We start from the raw sequence: 22,638 nt of genomic DNA on the forward strand, positions 1-22,638 counted from the left end.
TAAATCGTGGGAGTTGCAGGTAAAATAAGACAGATCTGCGATTACAAGACAACTTCTTAAAGGACCTTCGCAAAAGCAACAGAAGACTTTAAAAACAACTACCTGAACGCCCCGTCTTATAATCGAAGCGGCATTATCTCTGCACTGACATTACCGAAAGTAAGTAAGTTACCTCTCGGAGACCATGTACACTATTGGTATTTATCTTTAAAACCGCCTTCCTCTCCTTTTCTATTACTCGAGAAAAGGCATCTTACAGCGCAGGATTGGCACGCAGTGTAGAAATAATGAAATGCATGTTGAAATATAGACCTGTTGCTTTTTATGATTAGATGAAACCATCGTGATTCTTGATGCACTGTCATTCTATTCCGTATCATTTTTTGTGTGAACATGTTGAACAATCAGGACCACGGAGAGCAACCATTTCTCCGACACGCGCGGAACAAGCAACTTTAAGTTTCACCTGAACACAACGGAAAATAACAATAATTTACCGAGAACTACTGTTAGTGATTTGACATTCAGCAGTGAAAAAACAAGTTCACCATACCCGCTTTACCCTTCTCATTGCCCGACGGTGGACTTGTATTTAGCTATTTCACAAACGATGTCTTCACAGCTTAATATGCATGCGGTTTTGTAGAACTGAATCTTTCACTTAAAGTTTTACTATACCTTATAATCTATTCGAAAAAAAAAACGGTTTCAAGATTCTCGTCGCGTAGGTAACTAAACTGTTTCTACTTCTGCTTATGATGATAAAGAAGAAGAAAATAAGACGATAATGATAGTGCTGGTGGTATTGCTACTGTTGAATATTAATGAAAACTCACCAAAACTACATTAGATTAGACCAAGCTTTTACAAGTAGTGTTTTCACAGTTATAGTCAGGTATATATTTAACTTACTTCTTGTATTTTTTTCCCCCGTTAACAGATGACCATCATTTTGAAGTCGTGGACCGTCGTCGCCACCGTGCTGTTGTGCGTACTTCTATATCTCGGCACCTTCGTTGACGCTTACCCGCCAAAGCCGGAGAACCCGGGGGATGACGCGGCCCCAGAAGAGATGGCGAAATACTACACAGCTCTAAGACATTACATCAATCTCATCACGAGACAAAGGTGAGAGCAATCCACGCTCCGTCGTGAAAAAGCTTCGTTTCGTCCGTCCGAAAATGTTCCTGTCTGCAGACACAGGTTCGCGCCTCGCAACTCCAGGGCTCTCCTACGCATCCCTGATTACAATTTCCCGCTCGTGCAGTAGTACCGAGCGCAATCTTTAATACTCTATCGCATAAGGTAGCGAACAGACAGTATAATTCAGATCTGTAGTCTAAAGCGTCATTATTGGCCGTTCCTTAATGGCTGATGCACTCGTTATTTCGGTATCAAGGCTATAAAACCCGAGGAGATGCACCCTTGAGTGGTCCAAAATCCAATCCAAAACGAATTTTGGCAGTTATAGATTCGATTCGTGTGGCCCTTCCTGCATTGCCATGAAGGTTTATTTACGCATTTATGATTTCTGAATAGCTGCTTGACATTTGAAAGCGAGTGCTCCTATATTCAATAGGATTAACACCCTACTGCCCAACCCCCTGAGAAGCGAGCTCGCGTCTAGGGAAAGAAAACCCACACTTTAACTCACAGCACTAGCGTACAAAACAGAGAAAATCAAGACGATGGGACACCTACTGCGCTGCCTGTAGTGAATTAAAAGAACTCTCGTGATGACAGGTACAGGATACAGCATGTAAACGGACAAGCAGCTGGGATATGCAAATAAACAAACAGGCTTGAAATGCAAAGGAAATTTACTCTGAAATAAGAGAGGCCTGACTAAAGTCAGCAGACCCAGTATTTAAGGAAACAATGTTTACAATCGCTCGACTTCACAAATACCTGAAGTACACTTAGTCACGTATATAAGTGCATCAGAAAGAAACAGAACAAGTGAGAATCAGAAGACCGAAAGCTGATAGGCCAGCTCAAAAGTGGGCGTGGTCATAGGCATGATAACGCTGAGTCTGTGTTGAGTTTTTTTTTAAAAGGTCAAAGCTGCTGCATTTACACCTGTCCCAAAACATACGGACAAACAGAGCCGTTAAATGGAAGCCTCTTCATACTGTAATGCTTAGAGCTCTGGTCACCTTCTACAGTGACCCCATTTCAGAACTAAGTGCAATACGGGCTTTTAAGTACGACTGATGGATGCTGCTGGCAGGTGTCTGTTCAAGAGGGTTTGGAGGGTAAAATTACTTCATGGATGTGAGTGTTACCCTTTTGGCTCTATGCGTGAAAACTGCCTCCCTAATGCTTTTTGATGCACACTAGAAAAAAGACCTGAAAATGAACTTCAGATCCCTTGCATCTGCTTTCAACCTCAATCTGCAGTGGTTTTTAATATTCTTCTATTGATCCTGATTGAGTTATGTGTCCAGTGGTAATAATGAAACACCAGTCTTTTGAGGATAATGATGACGACGATGATGACGATGTTGTTTAGTGGTCTCCTCACCTCCCTTCCCAGCTCTTTTGCAGATACATATACTGCACACCTTTAGACCAATTAAAATTGTTCCTGTCCCCATCTGTGTTGCCGCTGTCAGATTTCCCAAGATTATTCCACAGCAACCCAGTCAGAGTTGGTTACCCTAATAAGTATTAGATGCATTTGACAGTAATGTACGACCCTAGTTCTTCCATGCAGTTTCATTTGTGAAGAAAAGGCTACATTACAAGTTCATGCTTGTTGTCATCACTGTTTCAGGAAAAAAAACCAAAACCTTTTTCTGTTAACTCATTTTGTTGAAGATAAAGACTTGATAGCGCTCTGCTTTCCTGCTGTGTTCTACCTCTGCCAGGTATGGGAAGAGGTCCACTCCAGAGGGAGGAATGGCTGACCTGCTGTTTGGAGAGAGTAACGAGCACAACCAGAGATCAAGGTGACGCCATAACACACAAGTGCTAACAAAGTAAAATTTATTTAGAATAATTATGTTTCTAAAACAGGGATTACAGACAAAGGTTACATATCGGCCTAATGAAAGTACAATGCAACAGGGAATGGACCTGGAATGAGGAATCAAAGCAACACCTGCCAAAAGCCCAGAACTATTTCTCATGGGGCATCCACGTAAGGGGAGCTGAGCTGCGCAGTAATATGAGACAGAGCACTGGCTCATGAATTTTTCACACCTGTAAGGAAAACAGGGGCCAGATGGATTTTCCCTTCTCTCCACCCATCAGTGATGGAGTGAGTTTGGGCAGCCTCACAGACAACGAATAGCAGAGTCCTTGACATTTAACACCCTATTGCATTAGACTTAAGAACCACAGGAAACAGAGCCAAGTTTGTAAATGAGAAGCCGCCGAAACGTTTTAACAGTTGTAGGGGCTGGGATGTTGTGTGCGCTTACGCTACGCATCTATAATTCACAAACAGATTCGTTAACCTAAAAATAGGCCTCACCTGCCTCACTCACACACGCTGACGTTCAGTTATGCCCCGATTATTCATAATGTAGACAAACGGACAAATGCTTCTTAAATTGATCTTTCAAAAACGACATATTATTTATAACTCTGAAATCCTAAAAGATGAAAGCAATTTCATTAAAATATAACAACATATCTGCGTGGTAATAGTTCTCTAGAAAATTTTATTTAACCAGTATCGAATTACCAAAATGACGTATATTTATTGCGATTTAAATCGGTAGTCTAGCGTTACGGTTACGTTAGAGGAGGCTTTTACTTTTTATGTATTCTGTGGTATTCCGTCTAAGCTAGGTCAAAAGCCAAAAGAAAGCGCCGAGCAGTTGGCTGAATAAAACAGCCTACCTAAACTGGATGCTTACTTCAGAGAACCGGAGAGTAGGCTAATGGTTTGACTGTTATATAGATTAAGAATGCCAGAGGTAAAAAAAAATAAATAAAAATAAAAAATTTGGACTTTAAACTCGTAGATTTTGCTAAGTGCAAAGCACGTAGCACGAACTATACCTGGGTGCATGCTTTAATGAGCACTGGCTTAATTGAGACATAAAAATAGCAAGTAAACAAGCTAACTGCACATTATTTAATTCACTACATATATATGGGGGTATGATTTCGTTTTGCACCGGGAGCCAGAAGGTCCTAGTTAGGCCATTGCAAGGAACTTTAAATGAAGGCCATCTCACCCCTCCCCACCCCCTTAAGCGCTTGTATGCATTAATTTCTTACCTGTCCCGAGTGGAGCTGTGCTATGTCAATACCTAAAGACAGGTCGTTCAGCTGATGCTCAGTAAATGTGAGGTAATAAAATTGTACTCTATGTCCTTTCCTGTCTCTCTCAGATACGAGGACTCGTACATGTGGTGATGGTGTTTGTGTCCTGCCAGCGACCCAACCACACTCTGCTTTCCTGTGCCTCCCACAGCAAGCCTGCAGAACGCCACATTTCAACTAAAACCCTTTCCATTATCCTCACACAGATCAACTCAACCTTCTCGCATTAAACCTGTACATAATTTATTACTGAACATAGAATATTAATATATATGTTCACAATTCACTGTCTTACAGATGATATATTCTTTTCGTTTGTACATATCAATGACTGTGATTAAAAGTTTACTTGATGACATGCTATCTGAACTTACTTGCTTGAACACGTATTTGCTCGTGGAAGGGCACAAAGGACACACTGTGGTCTATTAACAGGAAAGCAACGGGGACCTGAACTGTTTCCTGTCGCACACAAACAAGGCCAAGCCAAAATACATTTATCACCATATTCTGATACACTTCTGTACCATTGTTTATTCATAAGCGGAAGATGCCATCGCTTTATCACGTGTATGTAAACAATAGCCCCCGCTCCGTAACACTAGAATATGAGCTAGAATAAAATTAGGCGTGTTTAAATAAACGTTGTCCAACTAGATCATTTTAACAAAAGGATTTTTGCTGGCATGTAGTTTTTAATTTCTTTTCCGTGACACAACTGTTCCTAGTTTTGTTCTCAGTTTACTGGAAACTGTAATTGAGAGATATAGCTAAGCACACGCGGTTATTTTTTTTGTATTATATTCCGCTATATTGTTCCGTGTTTTTTACGCTCCAAAACAATTTACACATTGTAATATTGAACTTTAGCGTTACAAATATGCTTGTTGACAGCTGTTATTTGTGTATTGATTAACATTTGCATATCCTATCTATGTAGCGTATATTCAAACCGATGCTTAAAGCCCAGACTCCAACAGACTCGACGCGCGGTGCTCACGGTTGTGAAGCGTATTCGGTTGCATGAAGCCGGCAGGTCCCACCTAGCAGACAACGTAAAGGCTCCTTTTGAGCTGCGCAGCGAAAGGCGTGATTTGACGCTTGGTAGCGGTTCAGGTTACCTGTATCAACAAGGCTGCACATCGACGCGACCACCGATACAAGCGAGGTTAGTTTTATTCCGTATACTGCTGCGTATGTTTTGGTTTTTCCGACACGCTTCTCTTATCCTATTGCATTGTGTTTATTGCCGTGGTACTGTTATTCTCATGACATGACCCCCTAATTTCTGGCTATTGTGCATTAAATGTGTTTTGATTTGCCGAGTTTTGGCTTTCCTTTGTTGCATGTTTCTTCACTCGTAGTAAAATCCCGTCGTATATGCATTCATTTCTTCAGAATGCGGATTCGTATCAATGGTGTTGCCTATTGCCGACACACGCGTCCGTCCATGTTGTGTGTGGGCTCACACACATATGACACTTTTGTATCCCACGTAAAATGGAGCACTGTCCGTATGATCTTGTGGCGATTTCTCGCGTCTTATGCTGTTTATGGGTGTTATCATCCTTACCAGCTTCGTGCTTACTTACAGAAAGACAGAAGCAGAACAAAACAAGACAGGAGATGAGAAAGACTGAAAACTTCGCAGACATCAGTCGGTACACTAGCAAAAATAATCGCGCATGATTGATGCTAGTGATTAATTCCTATTTTAATATTATAATTATTATTATACAAATAATTATTATTTTAAGGGGATCTACGGTTCCGCCGAGTAGAGCTCTCCACTCTTCGCAGTTTGTGTAGTTTTAGTATAAATCACCAGAGCTGTTATGATATAGCCTAGAGGACTGCATCTAGTTCACACTGGCGCCCATGCTCGTCAGGCCGTGCCTAAGGAGAATAGAGCTACGCAGTTAACGTCTAGACGCCTTTCAGCCTTTCAGATTCTAACGGTGACTGACGCAGGCTGAACAGAATCTGATTGGTTCTTTGTGAGTTACTGATGTCCCGTGATACTTTTATTCCTACCTGTGCAACAAGATGATTCGCTGAAAAATAAAAATAAATACGTTAAAAAAACAGGACTTTTACCACTTAGTTCCACTTCAGTCTGAGCGTGAGTCTTAAAGGCTTGAGCTTCGCTGCTGGTGCTCACTGAATGCACACAATAGAACAAAACTCGTATTATAATGGTCTGTCTAATTATAATGGAACAGCTCTAATTATAATGGAACAATGGTCTGTCATTGTGCAGAGGAGGCCTTTGTGTGTGTGTGTGTGTGTGTGTGTGTGTGTGTGTGTGTGTGTGTGTGTGTGTGTGTGTGTGTGTGTGTGTGTATGCACGGGGGACAGATGGGGTGTGGCCATGGGACCAGATGGTGCACAGGGACTGTGATGAGGAAAGAGCATTCAGTATGTGGGTGCTGGATCCTGCTAGCAGGGCTACTGTTCTACTGCTCAGGGTGTGTGGACTGAGGGTGGAGGGTTCGAGACCCCCTCCATGGCTCTCCCTGGGGATTCCACTTAGCTATGGAGCTTTCAGCCACTTCTGGTTGGAGTGAGTCCACTTGGCAATGAAGCCTAAACACTAGAGAAGTTCTTCAGTGCCAACCTTCCACTTTTCTGTTGGAGGACAACTTAATTGTCCTGCCACTTAAAAACAACGCCTGATAGAAAAATTCTAAAATAGATTAGAATTCAGAATTAAAAGTACTATAAGGTCCACCTATTTTGGACTGTGAAACAAACAAACAAAAAAAGGTTTGCAGTTTGTTGCCCAGTGTGTTAAGTTCAAGGCCTTGCCAATCATGTGCTGTATTCATAGGCCACACCAAAGGTTCAGAACTGTTGTGTTCCACTTCTGCGCCTACCTTTATCATGGTTTCTACACTACCTGAACCCAGTGTGTTTGGTCGTCCCTCAGGGCTCAGCTGCACTGTCAGCAAAGGCAGTCCGTGGAGGTGATGTGGAGGTCCCTGCAATTCATCCGTTGCTAAATGGCAGCACAACACTGGGAACTCTAGAAATACTCATTTTGTTATTGGTTATAAATACACTGTGAAGAATGCTGTCTGTTCAAAAAATGCCTTTGACGTGCTCATCAGTGTCAGATTCTCAAGAGTTTGAATCGTGAGGTGCTTTGTGAGGACATCAGTTTTCTACACATTTTGTGTCTTTATACTTGTGATGCTTGGAGCTATGCAGTGAATTTAGTGTATAATTTTATGCATTCATATGTGAGATGGTAAAACTGTACAGTGTAAAAAGCTGTCGGCACTCTCTACCTCTACTGGTCGAGTTTATGAGTGGCTTTGATCTCCCAAAATAAATGCATTTACATTGTTCTGTGTTAAAAATGAGTGATGCTGTGATGAGATACTGAATTCCTGTATTTGAATCTGACTTCTGAATTTAAGAGGGTTTATTGTGACTGTAATGTTATTGAGATTTTCATATATGTTAGATATGTGTACATGCACATTGAGAAACCCAACCCCTAGTCAGGTCCATCCTTTCAGTTCCAATGACTCACACTTATGAATATGTATGAGTGTTTTGAATATAAATATGTACAAGCCAGAAGTGTCTCCCCACCCCAACCCCCATTAAGGCTCAGTTCAGAAGACAGAAATATCTTTACTTTAGCTTCACAGCAGACCTGCAGCAGGGTACAGTCACATGTCTCTCTCCAGACTTACTCCACAGATGAACCCCTGTGAGATTTTTTCATTGCAAAATAGGGTCCCTCATCCAGTGGGTTTGTTTTAGTGCCTGCACATTATGGACATAAATGTACTCTTAGATGTACTTAAGGTACATTTTGTACTTTAAAATGTTGACATTCAGCATCTTTGATGTAGGTTTGTCATGCTCAACAGAGAACTACAGATCATGACTCAATATCCCAGAATTCCCAGGAGAGCACCCACCTTGTCAGTAGATCATCTTCCCCAGAATATTAATCAGACTCATCTGTTCCTCATTATTCCATCCTATAAAGACTCAGTGATTGTGAAGTATTGCTATAGTTTATTCTAGTGCATGCCCAGTGCTCATTTACCATTCTCTCTCTGTGTTTGTTGACTTCTGGTTACTATTTTTGGATTTCCTTTTAGATTTATTTGCCTGTTTTTATTTTTGCCCTGTCATTTTGGGCATTTTGGATTGTGTTTCTGGACTATATCTCTGACCCCCCCATTTTTGGCTATCTGCTTGTACTTTTCTAATACAGAGATCTTTGCATTAAAGCTTCTATTCCTTTCCACAAGAGCTTCTCTGTACACATCAAGTTACAATGGTAATGCCATAAGTATAAAGAGAACAGAAGGAAAAAATGGATAATGTGTCTTGTTTTAAAAAAGAAAAGCTAACGTTCACTTTTGTGAAGAAGGCTTATGTCCACCTTTGGAAAAAAATGAAAACAGCTAACATCTCCAGTTTATGCAGGTGCTGTAACAGTCAGGGCTAGTAGCTCATAAAGCTGTGCCTGAGTCATCTTTGTTCACTCTGTGTTAAAGGTGTACTTGAGTCATCTCTGTCCACTCTGTGTTAAAGGTGTACTTGAGTCATCTCTGTCCACTCTGTGTTAAAGGTGTACTTGAGTCATCTCTGTCCTCTCTGTGTTAAAGGTGTACTTGAGTCATCTCTGTCCACTCTGTGTTAAAGGTGTACTTGAGTCATCTCTGTCCACTCTGTGTTAAAGGTGTACTTGAGTCATCTCTGTCCTCTCTGTGTTAAAGGTGTACTTGAGTCATCTCTGTCCACTCTGTGTTAAAGCTGTGCCTGAGTCATCTCTGTCCACTCTGTGTTAAAGGTGTACTTGAGTCATCTCTGTCCTCTCTGTGTTAAAGGTGTACTTGAGTCATCTCTGTCCACTCTGTGTTAAAGGTGTACTTGAGTCATCTCTGTCCACTCTGTGTTAAAGGTGTACTTGAGTCATCTCTGTCCTCTCTGTGTTAAAGGTGTACTTGAGTCATCTCTGTCCACTCTGTGTTAAAGCTGTGCCTGAGTCATCTCTGTCCACTCTGTGTTAAAGGTGTACTTGAGTCATCTCTGTCCACTCTGTGTTAAAGGTGTACTTGAGTCATCTCTGTCCACTCTGTGTTAAAGGTGTACTTGAGTCATCTCTGTCCACTCTGTGTTAAAGGTGTACTTGAGTCATCTCTGTCCTCTCTGTGTTAAAGGTGTACTTGAGTCATCTCTGTCCACTCTGTGTTAAAGGTGTACTTGAGTCATCTCTGTCCACTCTGTGTTAAAGGTGTACTTGAGTCATCTCTGTCCTCTCTGTGTTAAAGGTGTACTTGAGTCATCTCTGTCCACTCTGTGTTAAAGCTGTGCCTGAGTCATCTCTGTCCACTCTGTGTTAAAGGTGTACTTGAGTCATCTCTGTCCTCTCTGTGTTAAAGGTGTACTTGAGTCATCTCTGTCCACTCTGTGTTAAAGGTGTACTTGAGTCATCTCTGTCCACTCTGTGTTAAAGGTGTACTTGAGTCATCTCTGTCCTCTCTGTGTTAAAGGTGTACTTGAGTCATCTCTGTCCACTCTGTGTTAAAGCTGTGCCTGAGTCATCTCTGTCCACTCTGTGTTAAAGGTGTACTTGAGTCATCTCTGTCCACTCTGTGTTAAAGGTGTACTTGAGTCATCTCTGTCCACTCTGTGTTAAAGCTGTGCCTGAGTCATCTCTGTCCACTCTGTGTTAAAGCTGTGCCTGAGTCATCTCTGTCCACTCTGTGTTAAAGGTGTACTTGAGTCATCTCTGTCCACTCTGTGTTAAAGGTGTACTTGAGTCATCTCTGTCCACTCTGTGTTAAAGGTGTACTTGAGTCATCTCTGTCCACTCTGTGTTAAAGGTGTACTTGTGTCATCTCTGTCCTCTCTGTGTTAAAGGAGTCATGTGTGGTTCTGCATCTGAGCATCTGGCAAGCTGTGTATTCACACATGGAGCATTGCAGTACTGTCTGGGGGGGATCAGAGGGGCAGAGGAACATGATTCTCTTACTTGAGTAAAAGTACAAATATTCCAGTAAAATACTCTGGTAAAGGTTGAAGCATATGGACTGATTTAAGTAAAAGTAAATATGTACATGCTCTTAGATATACTTAAAATGAAAAACTAAAAGTGCTTCTTTAAAAAGCATTTGTAAATTATTTTTTAGAGTATTACTTGTTAATTAGACATTGCACATACATAATACTAGACCTGTATCTGCAAAAATAAAACAAATGACATATTATCAGTTATTACTGTTATTTTTTTATTGCATGATAAAAATCGGATAGCCAGTCACAGGTGAGCAGTACAAATGTGCAGAGATATATCTCAAAGGATCATACGTCCTCATTCTTGTTTCACATCCATTTGAAACTGAAAGGAGAATGAAACCACATGACTCTTGCGCCTTGGAAACCATAACAAAAAACTGAATAACGAATCTTAAAGCGTAGCGAGGAGAGAACCTTTATTATGAAATGCAGTGAGTAGAAGTAAAAATATGAATACGCAAGTACAGATATTTTTAAAATGTGCTTAAGTACAGTAATAAAGTATATATCATTTGTTTCTTCCCACCTCTGGGATTTTTAGATTAACTTTGTGTATTACTGCAGCAAACTAATGCTATGAACTAAAGCTAACACTTCCTAAGCCTGACCTCAACCTCGGTGAGAATATACTGGCTCTTTTGGAAACCAGCCACAATGGCAAAATCATCTTTTACCATCAGAATAAGGACATGTAATACATGCATTCTTTCCATTTCCGTCTGAAGTTGCTTCTCGTACTAATAGACAAAGTGCTGATATTTCAGTCAAGTGGAAAATGTATGATTTCTCTCTCTCTCTCTCTCTCTCTCTCTCTCTCTCTCTCGCTCTCTCTCTCTCTCTCTAGCTCTGGGATCGAGCCATCATGCCTGTGGCCGCTACTAGCACTGAGCCTGGTGAGTCGCTCTGGTCCGCGTTTCCCCCTCGGTTTGGTTGGTTTTTACACAGAGATAAATCCAAGCGTACCAAAATGCTTCACAATAAACCCCATGAGTACCTTCTCTCCAATGGGGCAGGAGCAAGAAACTAGATACAGGAAGAAGGTCCGTTGTTCTGCACTAATACATATTTTGCAGCAGCAGAGATGGCATTTGTTCATATCTCTTGTAATTATTTGGGCAACATACCAGGCTGCACCTGGCTATGGGAGCCATTAAGCTCAAACTTGTGGAGTACACCTGATAGATGGGTCATATCAAGGTCAGATCACGTTCTGACCACAAACAAACCACTCCAGAGTCGTTCGGGCCCAAGACCACCTCCTCTCAAGGGTCTTGTTCAGTTGTTTTGGTCTACATGAGAGTACGATTACTGTATCATACCTGCCCAAAGGAATCATACCAATGATGAAAATGAACCAGAGTCTGATTTAACTGGACTAAAAAGAGCAGGTGTGAAAACACCCTTAATACCCCTCTGCGCTTTGAGTTCTGTGATTCAAGGTCCTGGTATCCCTCTGTGCTTTGTTACCTTTGGTGAAAACCTTTGACGTGGTATTGCAAGATCTAGACAAAGATTAAATCCTGCACCAGTTTTAGATTGAACTGCTTTCCATTAACACACAAAATTTATTATTTCTCTATAACAGCTGTACAAGTGCCAGAGTGCATATGCCCCCCAAGCCAATCTTGTAATGCCTTTCTTTAGAGGAAGAAATTGATTTTGTCCACTTGCATCTGTGTCAAAAGGACCATGAGCCCATGAATGCAATCCATAAAGCCTGAGGTGTGTAGTCACTGAAAGATTCCTTCATTAAGCCTTTTACAGGGACGAATGTTTTGCCCCTGCTGTGCTAAAGAGAATGAAGGAATCTCATATATAAACAAAAAGGAGCTAATATGAAATAATGAAGTGAGGAGTTATTAATGATGCTTAGTGAAAGGGTTTGATTTGCTTGGTCTTGTACTGTGTCTTATGGCCTGGGATGTAATGCTTGAATGTTAGCTGTTAATTCAGAGCAAACTGAGACAGTTGAAAAGTAAATGTGTCACTCTGCCTCCTTATCTCTGCTTCTTTAACCATCTTTCTCCCTTTTCTTACTCCCTCTTGCTCTTTAACTCTCTTTCTCTATCACACTCACTTTTTCACTCTCGTTCTTTCTCTCACACTTTCTTAATCGTTCTTTTATTATCTCTCTCTTCTGTCACTCTCTCTCTCTCTCTCTAGCTGCTTCACAGGTTCTGGACACACTGAGCGATAGCACCAGCTCCACCACAGCGAATGATCTCGATCTAATCTTCCTCAAGGGCATCATGGAAAGTCCAGTGGTGAGGCTGCTAAAACACACACACACACACATACACACACACACACACACACACACACACTCACACACACACACACACATACACACACACACACACACACACACACACACACACACACACACACACACACACACACAGGTCCAATTTAAATTTTTGAGTTAATTAAATATCATGAGTTACAGAACAACAGTCTGTTGATGTTAACTAATTCATTCATTCATCTTCGAAACCGTTTAGACCAATTCAGGGTTGTTGGGGGCTGGAGCCTACCTGACAGTACAGGACACAAAGCGGGAGATGTTAAAGTAACTCAATTCTTTAAAAATTTTAAGGCAGCCAAGACAGCAATTTTTTTTTATAGGTAGCTTTTTCTGGAACATTCTAAAAGCCAACTGCAAGCTTTACAATTTTGGAGAATGATAGTAGAATGTTGGAGAATGTTGAGGCAGAACGTTGTGGGAGAATGTTTGTTTGTTGGAGAATGTTTGTTTTTGAAGACACCGTACTGTGCGTGTGTGCTTTGTGCCAGAGTGCCGAGAGCCCAGAGGAGCCTCGGCTCGAGGCGGTGAGGGATAATAATTTGGAGCTGGTGCAGGACATCCTGCGGGAGCTGAGTCCGATCACCCACCGCAGCAACACAGCTGCTGAGCTTTCGCGCATCCTTAACCAGCCCCACTTCCAGGTACGAGCCCTAGACTGCACAAGCAGCCCCAATTCCAGAGACGAACCCTTGGTCACGCAACCCTAACATCCAAGTTATATTATGTTATGGTGTTATTTCACCTCTATCATTCATCGCGGGTAAAAATTTATTGTTATTATGTTCATTGGTGTACCGTTGTTAGACATGTGATGATTGGTTCACAGTCTCTTCTGAAGACCCATGACTCTGTGGCTTCTCGGACGTGTGAGACTCCGCCTCCTAGCCCAGGGGCTTTTAGGGAGGCCACAGTCGCTCTCCCGCCTGTCCCCGCAGATGCTGTACGCATGGTGGGCATCCGCAAAGTGGCCGGAGAGCACCTGGTAGGACCGTCAGAGTGCACCCATCTGCATGTCCACATGTTTGCATTTGTCCTTGACCAACAACTCAAATAGATGATGTGAACTCCTGCCAGTAGCCTACCTAACATCCAATGACTTTGATATAATGTAGGCTCCTGGTTATTCTAGGCTAACTATCTAAAGAATTTAAGGATTTATGAAGTAAGCAGAAAACAACCCCCCAAAACATAAGCTTAAATGTTACCATACTTTATAAACAGCACAGTTTTGTAGTTCATTGTAGGTTTTGGGTGATTCTCGGTGCCTGCAGTAGGTGGCACCGTGAGGCACAGGGTGATGGGCCGTGTGCGCTCCTTGTCAGGGCATCACCTTCCGGGTGGAGAACGGAGAGCTAGTGATCGCCCGTATCCTGCATGGTGGGATGATTGACCAGCAAGGCCTCCTCCACGTGGGCGACATCATAAAGGAGGTGAACGGCAAAGATGTTGGCGACGATCCGCGGGCGCTGCAGGACGTGCTGCAGGAGGCCAGTGGAAGCGTGGTGCTTAAAGTTCTCCCCAGCTACCAGGAGCCCCAGCCTCCCAGACAAGTACCACACACTCTGCCGTTAGGCTGTGATAGCGACTTTCAGTATTCCCAGTTTGGAATTCTTTTTTGATAATCCTTTAATCGTCTGCTGTTGCTACAGTTTACTCTGTGTCATTGCTATATTATAAATGGAAGTCCCAATTTCTTTCATACTAGGGTGTCTATCTGTAATCAGAGGTGGGTATAGTGGTCAAAAACTGTACTCAAGTAAAAGTACTGTTATGTTTGAATACTAATTACTCAAGTAGAAATAAAGGTATTCATTTAAATTATTACAAATAAGAAAGTTAAAATAATGAGTGGTGTGTAGCGAGTTACTTGATAGGAATAGGAAGATATATATATATCCCACAAACTAAAAAATGTGGTCCTCGTAGTTCTTTTTTTATTCAAATCAAATCTGTTTTAAAGGTGTTCCTCTTAGGTGTGGTTTTATGTCTATTTTACAAGTATATATTACTTATTCATAAATAAGGCTGTTATTACACTTAAAATATGTCCAGTAATAGTCTGCCAACATAGAGGGACATTTTGTTACCGATTTTCCATAGGCCTGTTATAGCCTACATAACTGCAAGTGAGTATAATGGGTTGCAAACTATATGTCCTATCTAAGTAGACATCTAAAAGCATTTTGATAGATCACATCTGCTAAATGCCATAAATGCAGATGTAGATATAATGAAACAAAAAAAACAACCCTATGGTTGATAGAGATATTATGAAAACATTTGGATTCAGCGTGCAAAAATACTTTATAAACAACAAATTTTCTTTGCTCTGGTTCTTTGTCCTACTTAAACTAGTCCATGTGTTATGTTTAAGATACATGAGGTTTTTCATATTGGCAAAAATATTGTGCATAAGTCACATAAGTCGCAAAGACCACATTAGAGTAAATGATCACTTTGTGATTAGTAGTTTCGAGGAATATTCAGAGCTGCTGCCCAAGGTCACTTACATCTTAACTGGGCAGTGGTGGCTCAGGTACTTAACTAGTAATTAGAAGGTTGCTGGTTCAAGGCCCTTAACTCTCAATTGCTAAAGTTGTGTTCAATCATAATTGGAAGATGCTTTGGATAAAAACGTCAGCTAAATGCCTGTAAATGTAAGCTTTCATTATATGGTAAGTAAGCTAGTTAGATATCCAACATTGCCTAGCTGACCATTTTTTCTTAGAACATCATTGAGATCGCATCACACTTTTATACACACATGAGCCTTAGAAGAAAGGATATTTTGCGAGCTACTTTTCATAAAATTTGAGGTTCACATTGGAAAATGTGCTAGTTTGTACCTTAAGTCTACTGCGCAGTTGTCTAATTTACAGTGCTGCTTGTTCATCATCTTTAGGGATTTCTCTAACCCTCCCTTACTTGACAGGAATGTTGACGAATAGAGTAAAAGTACATTTTTGACTTCGCAAATGTACTCCACTAAGAGTATAAATTGCCCTCTTTTAAAACAACTCTTAAAAGTGCAATTTGTTCAAAAAGTTACTTAATTAAATGTAACAGAGTAAATGTAGTGCGTTACCCACCTCTGTCTGTAATATAACAGTGACATATAGACAATGACATGTAGTCACACCACACATGACATTATTTTTAATGTTGGCAACTAATATTTTGTTGTCTTAAGATCTGCAATGCTTGGGAGTTAGTGGACTAGGGATGCCGCGTTGTTTTGATACCATTGTAGAACACTTACCTGTCATGTATTGTGAATGGTCATAAGTATAGATATTTTTAGGTCACATAATGTCAAAGTCCTAGCTAAATAAACAGGCTAAATTATGTGCAATCATATACAGAAGTCACTTCCAATGCAATAGTGGTGATAGTCTTTGAAGGGAGAAATTAGGGATTTCACTTGCTGATGACTGTCAATGTGCAACCTTCTCCTGGCTTCATTCACACGGGAACGTTCACAGATTAATAGTCACTGGGTGAAGAACTCCAATCATGTAACTACATCAAGCCAAACAACACCAGGCTGTGCAGACAATAACTCATTTTCAGTCTGGAACTGTACATGTCTCCTGGAAGTGTGAGGTGCAGAGCATTCTGTTCAAGGAGACTCTTCAGTGAAGACACTTTTGAATTGGAAATCCATAATGGTGCTCGTAGCAGCGTATAGCTGCTTTACCATTGTTATGCCTACATGGTTGTCATGGAGATGGCCCAGTTGTTGCGCTCCTGGTGGAGAGTAGCCTGGGAGAAGCCTCACTCTGTCGTGCGTGACCCCAGTGACCACTGCATACGTCAGTGGCTGCATGCCCATGTGGTTAGCCTCCAGTTCTCCGGTACAGCTGGGGCTCTATCTCTGACAACAGACCCAGCCATTCCACATTTAGGATACGTAGATTTATCCAGTCATGTTTTCTAACATCTTCTGGTGAAAGTAAAAGATATAATGGGCTGAAATGGCTCCTACAAGTGACATAAGAGTACATGCTACATTCACCAATATTCTTTCATTCAGAATTTTCTGTATATATATATATATATATGTTACAGTACATCTACAGTACATCTACACTAACTCTGATACAAGCGAAATATCACAAAATATCACAATACGTTTTTAAGACAGACATATGAGAAATGTCACGGGACGCTCCCCCCCCAAGAGTCACGTGGTACGGCCTGCCGCGTGCAGGGGGGTTCACCCATGTTTGTAACCACACCCCCGTGAAGGCACGCACCTGTACGGGGTTACGTGTTTGTGTGTGTCTATTTAAACCCACGTCAGCGCGTGCCTCACCATTGGTCATTGTTAGGCTGCTGTCAAATGTAAAATGCATATGTAATCTTCGTTCAGTGTTATGAGAGTCTATATTTTTGTTACGTGTTTGAGTCGTGTCTTTCGTTCATGTTGTATATGAGTGCCACTGTCGTTCATGTCTTTTGTTAATAAATGTCACCTCATCGAGGGAGTCTGTGCGTCCTGCTCCACGCCCATCGGCACTCAGGCCAGCAGATCCGTTACAAGAAATCAATGTGCGTGTTGTGTGCTGATGTTTTTGAGCTTTGGTTAATGCCGTGTCATCTGCATGCCTAGGTCTTCGTGAAGTGCCACTTTGACTATGACCCGGTCAGTGACAACCTCATTCCCTGCAAAGAGGCTGGCCTCCGCTTCTGTGCAGGAGACATTTTGCAGATCGTCAACCAGGAGGACGTCAACTGGTGGCAGGTACGGCAGGCCGGCAGCAGGCCACCATGACCACACACTGGTGGTTTCGAACTCTTACTCTGAAACGCGCCGCAAAGCTCAGGGTTTTGGGTGCCCAGTCAAGGGCATGAAGGGTGTGTTGACTCTGGTATGTGTGTCTGTGTGTGTCTGCAGGCTCAGAGGGTTGAAGGTGGTAGCGCTGGACTCATCCCCAGTCAGCTGTTAGAGGAAAAGAGGAAAGCGTTTGTGAAGAGAGATGTGGAGCTTCCACCTGCAGGTACCACTGAGCATTTTTATATATATATGTTTACAAAAATATATATAAATATTATATATATATATATATATATATATATATATATATATATATATATATATATATATATATATATATATATATATATATAGAGAGAGAGAGAGAGAGAGAGAGAGAGAGAGAGAGAGAGAGAGAGAGAGAGAGAGAGAGAGAGAAGGCAAAAAGCCAGAAAGTAGCATTTGCTGTTTGCTTTGTTCTGCTACTGACGATGACAGTGCTGAGCAAATGCATACAGGTAAAATGCCACATGACATCCGATCTGCCCATTCACATTAAAGTCACATGACCACAAATCTGATATAAGGAAAGTGACTCAAATCTGATTTAAAAAGATTTGATTTGTGTCCACACAGCTCTGCAAAAATCTAATCTGTGTCACACTAAAACAAAAAATGGGATTTGAGTCACTTCAGGTTGGTAATGTGAACCCAGTGGTAAACTAGACTCTCCATTACCCAGTGATAAACTAGACTCTCCATTACCCAGTGGTAATCCAGAGTTTCCATTACTAGTAGCAATATAGAGTCTTCATTACCCATTGCTAATATAGAGTATCCATGATCCAGTGGCAATCTAGAGTCTCTATCATCCAGTCTTAATCCAGAATCTCCATTACTGGGATAATCTAAGGGCATCAATGTGCTCTTTTCCTTGAACTCCAATTCAGAGATTTGTTAACTATTTCTAAGAGATTATACAGCTGTTACTGCTGTTCCCTAGATAAATGTTCAGTTTTCAGACTTCAGCCACAGGACTGAAGGTTAAAGAATCCATCAAAAGCATTATGCAGCCCAACCTTTCCAGGTGTAAATATGTAAGCTTGCCTGATCTGAAGGGGGTGCTGCTGTGTTACAGGCACTCTGTGTAGTGGCATTGGAGGCAAGAAGAAGAAGAAAGTGATGTATTTGACCACCAAAAATGCAGGTTTGTGTTCCCACCATTTTTACCTTTTATTCAGACTGTCTCAAATAGTTGTAAACATCATGCTGTAAGTACAGAACACACCGACCCAAGCACCATTATTCTATTGGTATCAGCTTTAGAAATCTAGAAAAGAAACTGACAAGCCAAGTGTGAACCAAGTGTGAACAGGCAGGAACATTCTAGGCACTTCCCCACAAACACAAGTAGGGCACATCAACAAAGTGTTAGTGTGTCGTTCTGTTGGAGAATGTTAGTTTGGAGTTCCATGAGCATGAGGTGTGTGTCTTCCCCCACTCCCTCCTCTTATATCCTTATCTCTCTCCTCTGGTGCTCCTTCAGAGTTTGACAGGCACGAGCTGCTGATCTATGAGGAGGTTGCCAGGGTGCCTCCGTTTCGGAGGAAGACACTGGTACTGATTGGTGCTCAGGGAGTGGGCCGGCGCAGTCTGAAGAACAAGCTGCTAGTGTCCGATCCTCAGCACTATGGAACCACCATCCCCTGTGAGCACCTGTCAGCCTCCAGCTTCTGCACACTTACAAGCTCTGTTTTTAATTTGGCGTGCTGTATAGGAAACAGGCATACGATGAACTCTAAACTGTTTACAGAAAAGTCTTTTTGTTGTTGTTGTTCAGTTCTGTTAAATTGAAGCTGTGATTATCTGCATAATTCCTACATAATTCACACCCCCAACGGATTGGAAGAAACACCCCTGTCTGATTGCTCATGATTAGCACTAATGTAACAATTAGCTAGGGTTCTGGGTAGGTGTGCAAAAACCAGCCCTCTTGGAGATTTTTTTAGATAAGCATTTTATAAATATGATACTTAATTTTTTTGAAGTTTGGATGCAATAGGACATGCCTTGAGTACAGTTTTAGATATTTTTTATATTTCTTATGTATTCAAAAATAAAATATTTAAAAAGGCACAGAAGGAAAAGAAGTAAACAGTTTTAAGTAAAATAGTATGTAAAATATGATATTGGGAAAATCATTTTGTGACTGTTAACCGCAATACTGATAACCAATCATAAATTCGCCTACCCCTAGTACTGCCTCATGGTCCACTGACTCTGTGCTGCTTCAGATACCTCTAGGAAGCCCAAGGCAGGTGACAGGGAGAATATGATGTATGCCTTCACGTCCAGGAGCAAGATGGACAGCGACATCAAGGCAGGCCGCTACCTGGAGCACGGCGAGTACGACGGCAACCTCTACGGCACCAAGATCGACTCCATTCACGAGGTGGTGGAGGCAGGACGCATCTGCATCCTGGACGTCAACCCACAGGTCAGAGCCTCCACCCGTGAACACCGACCACACTGTGCGTCGGAGAACTGGCTGCTAGATGTTGTGGCTATTTCATGAATGACATTAAGCCTGATCTTGTGCATAACGATATTTCTGGCCTATAATCTATAACAGAAGAACATCTGAATGAGATGGCAGAGAGAGCGTAATTGCATCTCCTGTGTTTTAGGCTCTGAAGGTCCTGAGGACGTCGGAGTTCCTGCCTTACGTGGTGTTCATCGAGGCTCCAGAGTTCGAAGTGCTGAAGTCCATGAACAGCTCAGGCGTGGAATCAGGAGTAGCCACCACGCAGCTCACGGTGAGAGGCTCCACTTGTGCCTGATACTTTTACGTTTACGCCAGTTGGAAGAAGCTCTTATCTAGAGTGAATTGGTTGATTATCAGCAAGACAGTGTGTGAATTCACTGTGAACTGAACCCATAAGTTGCTAGCACATTGCTGTTCCTGCTTTACCAGCCTGAGAGATGGGCTTTGGTGAGGTGGTCACCTTGGCGAGCATGGTGCTAATAACCGCAAGGTGTTTGATCACGACGGAGAACACACACACTGAAATTTATACTGATAAATTATAAGGATTGCTATGGATCAGAGCATTTGCCGTAAATTAGCTGTGGTTGTTTTTGATGTTCAGTTCTTCCCGAGTAGTGTAGTTTTCCACAATTGGCATTTTTAATATAGGAACACTGTTGAGATTGGCATGTCACAGGACATAGCTCCACTCCACAGCGTCTTGGCAACACTAACTAAATAGTGAATCACAGAGAATTTCCCCATTCAAGAAAACATTCAACAAAAATGAAAACCATGCCACTCCTGAAACGTATCACCAAAGTGTGTACGACCTTCCTTGTTTCCAGGATGCTGAGCTGAAGAGGACAGTTGATGAGAGCACGAGGCTTAAGAGAACATATGGACACTACTTTGATCTCATCATTGTAAACGAAAACCTGGATGAGACCTATCACAGTCTCAAAGCCTCCATGAAGAAGCTGAATGGCGCCCCCCAGTGGGTGCCTGTTAGCTGGGTGTTTTAAGCACCACACATCAAAAGACATATAGGACGTGTGAAACCCTGAACGACAGAGCTTACCCATTTTCGGTTAATTTACAGTCGAATTAAATGTATTTTAATTTTTAAGACGAGGGTTTTCACAAGTTCAAATGTGGTCCTGGTGGTGTGTGTGTGTGTTTGTGTGTGTCTGTAGTTTCTGCCCTCATCCTGCGATACACGTGTTTATTGAGCGGCAAAGTGATGTGTAGGAACAGGATCGTATATTGTTTAAATTACGCAAACCTGAACTCGAGCGCATGTAAAGTTGCATATACTGGGGGATACATCGTTGAGTCTAGCATGTTTCGCTGCACAGATTATGAGTCGTCCTGTTCTCCAGCTGTTTTAGTGGGACCAAACTGCACGTTTGGATGGACAACGAAACACGCTCTTAAGACCTAATCACTGGCGGTAGAATGGCAGACTTGAAGTCTTACCACTTTCCCGCAATATCTCCACAGCAAAGGCAGTAGATGCCGGTCCGACGTTTTCCTGCCAAATTCTATTTTTATTACAAGGTTCTATTTTGTATGGACTCCCAGTGGCTTTTGTAAAGATTTTCATGCATGTCACGCACGTATAGCGGTTTTATTATAATTTATTTGGAGCATATTAGTAATGGGTCCATTTATTCGTTCACATAGTCTCGCTTTCAGAATGAAATCATCGTACATAGCAACTCAAATGAGTGTACGTTTCCAGTATGTCAAGTTAAATGTGAGGAAATCTCGATCTAACGTCAAACACCCAAACGACCGCGTAAGTAGCGTACAACAGTGAGCATGACGTCGTATGCTGTGACGCTGTCCGTGACGTGTTCACCCATCGCATGGATCTTGGTGGCTTTAACTCGTCCGTTCCTCTGCTAAGATTCATTATGTGCTTGATCGACTGACGGCAGGCATGGCTATTCATTGGTATGATACACGTCTATGAACCATACTTTAAAAATACAACAAAACTGGTTTACAATTGTTCATGAAGTTTGAGTGCATTAAATTGGTGGCAGCTATTATTTAATTAAGGGCATATACTGGAGATATTTGAATAAAAAACATTGGATTTGTTTTGGATATCCTTTCTTTTCTACCTGATGTTCATTAAATGTATAGGCCAGAAGAGATGATCTTTGTCCTGCTCTGCTTGCCATCGCTGTGTGTGGTTTAAAGGGAACGACATTTTCTCAAATAAAAATCTAGAAGTGAATTGTGTCTTTGAATAAAATCGCGTTGTCTTTTACAGTGCTGTTTGGTCACAGCTCACAACATGAGTTCAGCAGGAGGGGACGTTTGATTGCTGATCAGCTTGGCCTGCTCCGGTTCCGTGCACAGTGGTCTGAAAGGTGCGAGTTGTTCCAAGTGACTGTGATCTACAGACGGAAACTGAGAGCACGCGGCTACTGCAGCGTGTAGTCAGTGCGTGAAAGTTCACTTGAATCAGTGCATCGTTTATATTTTATGTAATCCCAGTTCTGCTATATACTGATCTTTTCAGGATACATCTTAGCTGTTTTTTGTTTTTTTTATCAGTTGACAATATTGGAAAAATGATCAAGAGCCTACATTCCAGTTCTAAAGCTCACCAGCCATTCTCATGCAGCTACAGAGAATGATGTGGATGTTGGTTTTGGCCTGTTGTGCTGTGGGCTGCTCCTGGGAGCTGCTCTGTTCACCAGGAGTGTG

The 22,638-nt window shown here is 41.8% G+C and overlaps 2 protein-coding genes across 3 annotated transcripts; both read left to right on the top strand.

Moving 5' to 3' along the window:
- On the top strand, positions 1–4,647 carry pyya (peptide YYa). The gene is made up of 4 exons (XM_027017857.2): positions 1–159; positions 941–1,128; positions 2,871–2,951; positions 4,347–4,647. Exons 2-4 carry the CDS (start codon positions 941–943, stop codon positions 4,369–4,371), a joined length of 294 nt encoding a protein of 97 aa, XP_026873658.1. The 5' UTR covers positions 1–159; the 3' UTR covers positions 4,372–4,647.
- Positions 4,648–5,224: 577 nt separating this feature from the next.
- On the top strand, positions 5,225–22,167 carry mpp2a (MAGUK p55 scaffold protein 2a). 2 transcript variants are annotated; one of them, XM_027017843.3, is made up of 13 exons: positions 5,225–5,446; positions 11,171–11,219; positions 12,490–12,590; positions 13,120–13,272; positions 13,458–13,613; positions 13,954–14,181; positions 17,244–17,375; positions 17,529–17,631; positions 18,526–18,594; positions 18,934–19,095; positions 19,682–19,884; positions 20,075–20,203; positions 20,763–22,167. In XM_027017843.3, the coding sequence occupies exons 2-13, from the start codon at positions 11,189–11,191 to the stop codon at positions 20,937–20,939; spliced, it is 1,644 nt and encodes a 547-aa protein (XP_026873644.2). In that variant the 5' UTR covers positions 5,225–5,446; positions 11,171–11,188; the 3' UTR covers positions 20,940–22,167. The 2 variants fall into 2 exon arrangements, with proteins under 2 accessions (XP_026873644.2, XP_081567501.1); XM_081711375.1 differs by lacking the exon at positions 5,225–5,446 and adding an exon at positions 10,739–10,757.
- Positions 22,168–22,638: the final 471 nt, after the last annotated feature.

Source organism: Electrophorus electricus, chromosome 3 (genome assembly GCF_041902795.1).
Source record: "Electrophorus electricus isolate QZ-2024a chromosome 3, ASM4190279v1, whole genome shotgun sequence".
Taxonomy (NCBI): Eukaryota; Metazoa; Chordata; class Actinopteri; order Gymnotiformes; family Gymnotidae; genus Electrophorus; species Electrophorus electricus.

Coding starts and splice junctions, on each gene's coding strand:
- pyya (XM_027017857.2), top strand. CDS start 941: ATGACCATCATTTTGAAGTCGTGGACCGTCGTCGCCACCGTGCTGTTG. Junction 1,129..2,870: donor AATCTCATCACGAGACAAAG/GTGAGAGCAATC, acceptor TACCTCTGCCAG/GTATGGGAAGAGGTCCACTC. Junction 2,952..4,346: donor GAGCACAACCAGAGATCAAG/GTGACGCCATAA, acceptor TGTCTCTCTCAG/ATACGAGGACTCGTACATGT.
- mpp2a (XM_027017843.3), top strand. CDS start 11,189: ATGCCTGTGGCCGCTACTAGCACTGAGCCTG. Junction 13,273..13,457: donor TTAACCAGCCCCACTTCCAG/GTACGAGCCCTA, acceptor ATTGGTTCACAG/TCTCTTCTGAAGACCCATGA. Junction 14,182..17,243: donor AGCCCCAGCCTCCCAGACAA/GTACCACACACT, acceptor CTGCATGCCTAG/GTCTTCGTGAAGTGCCACTT.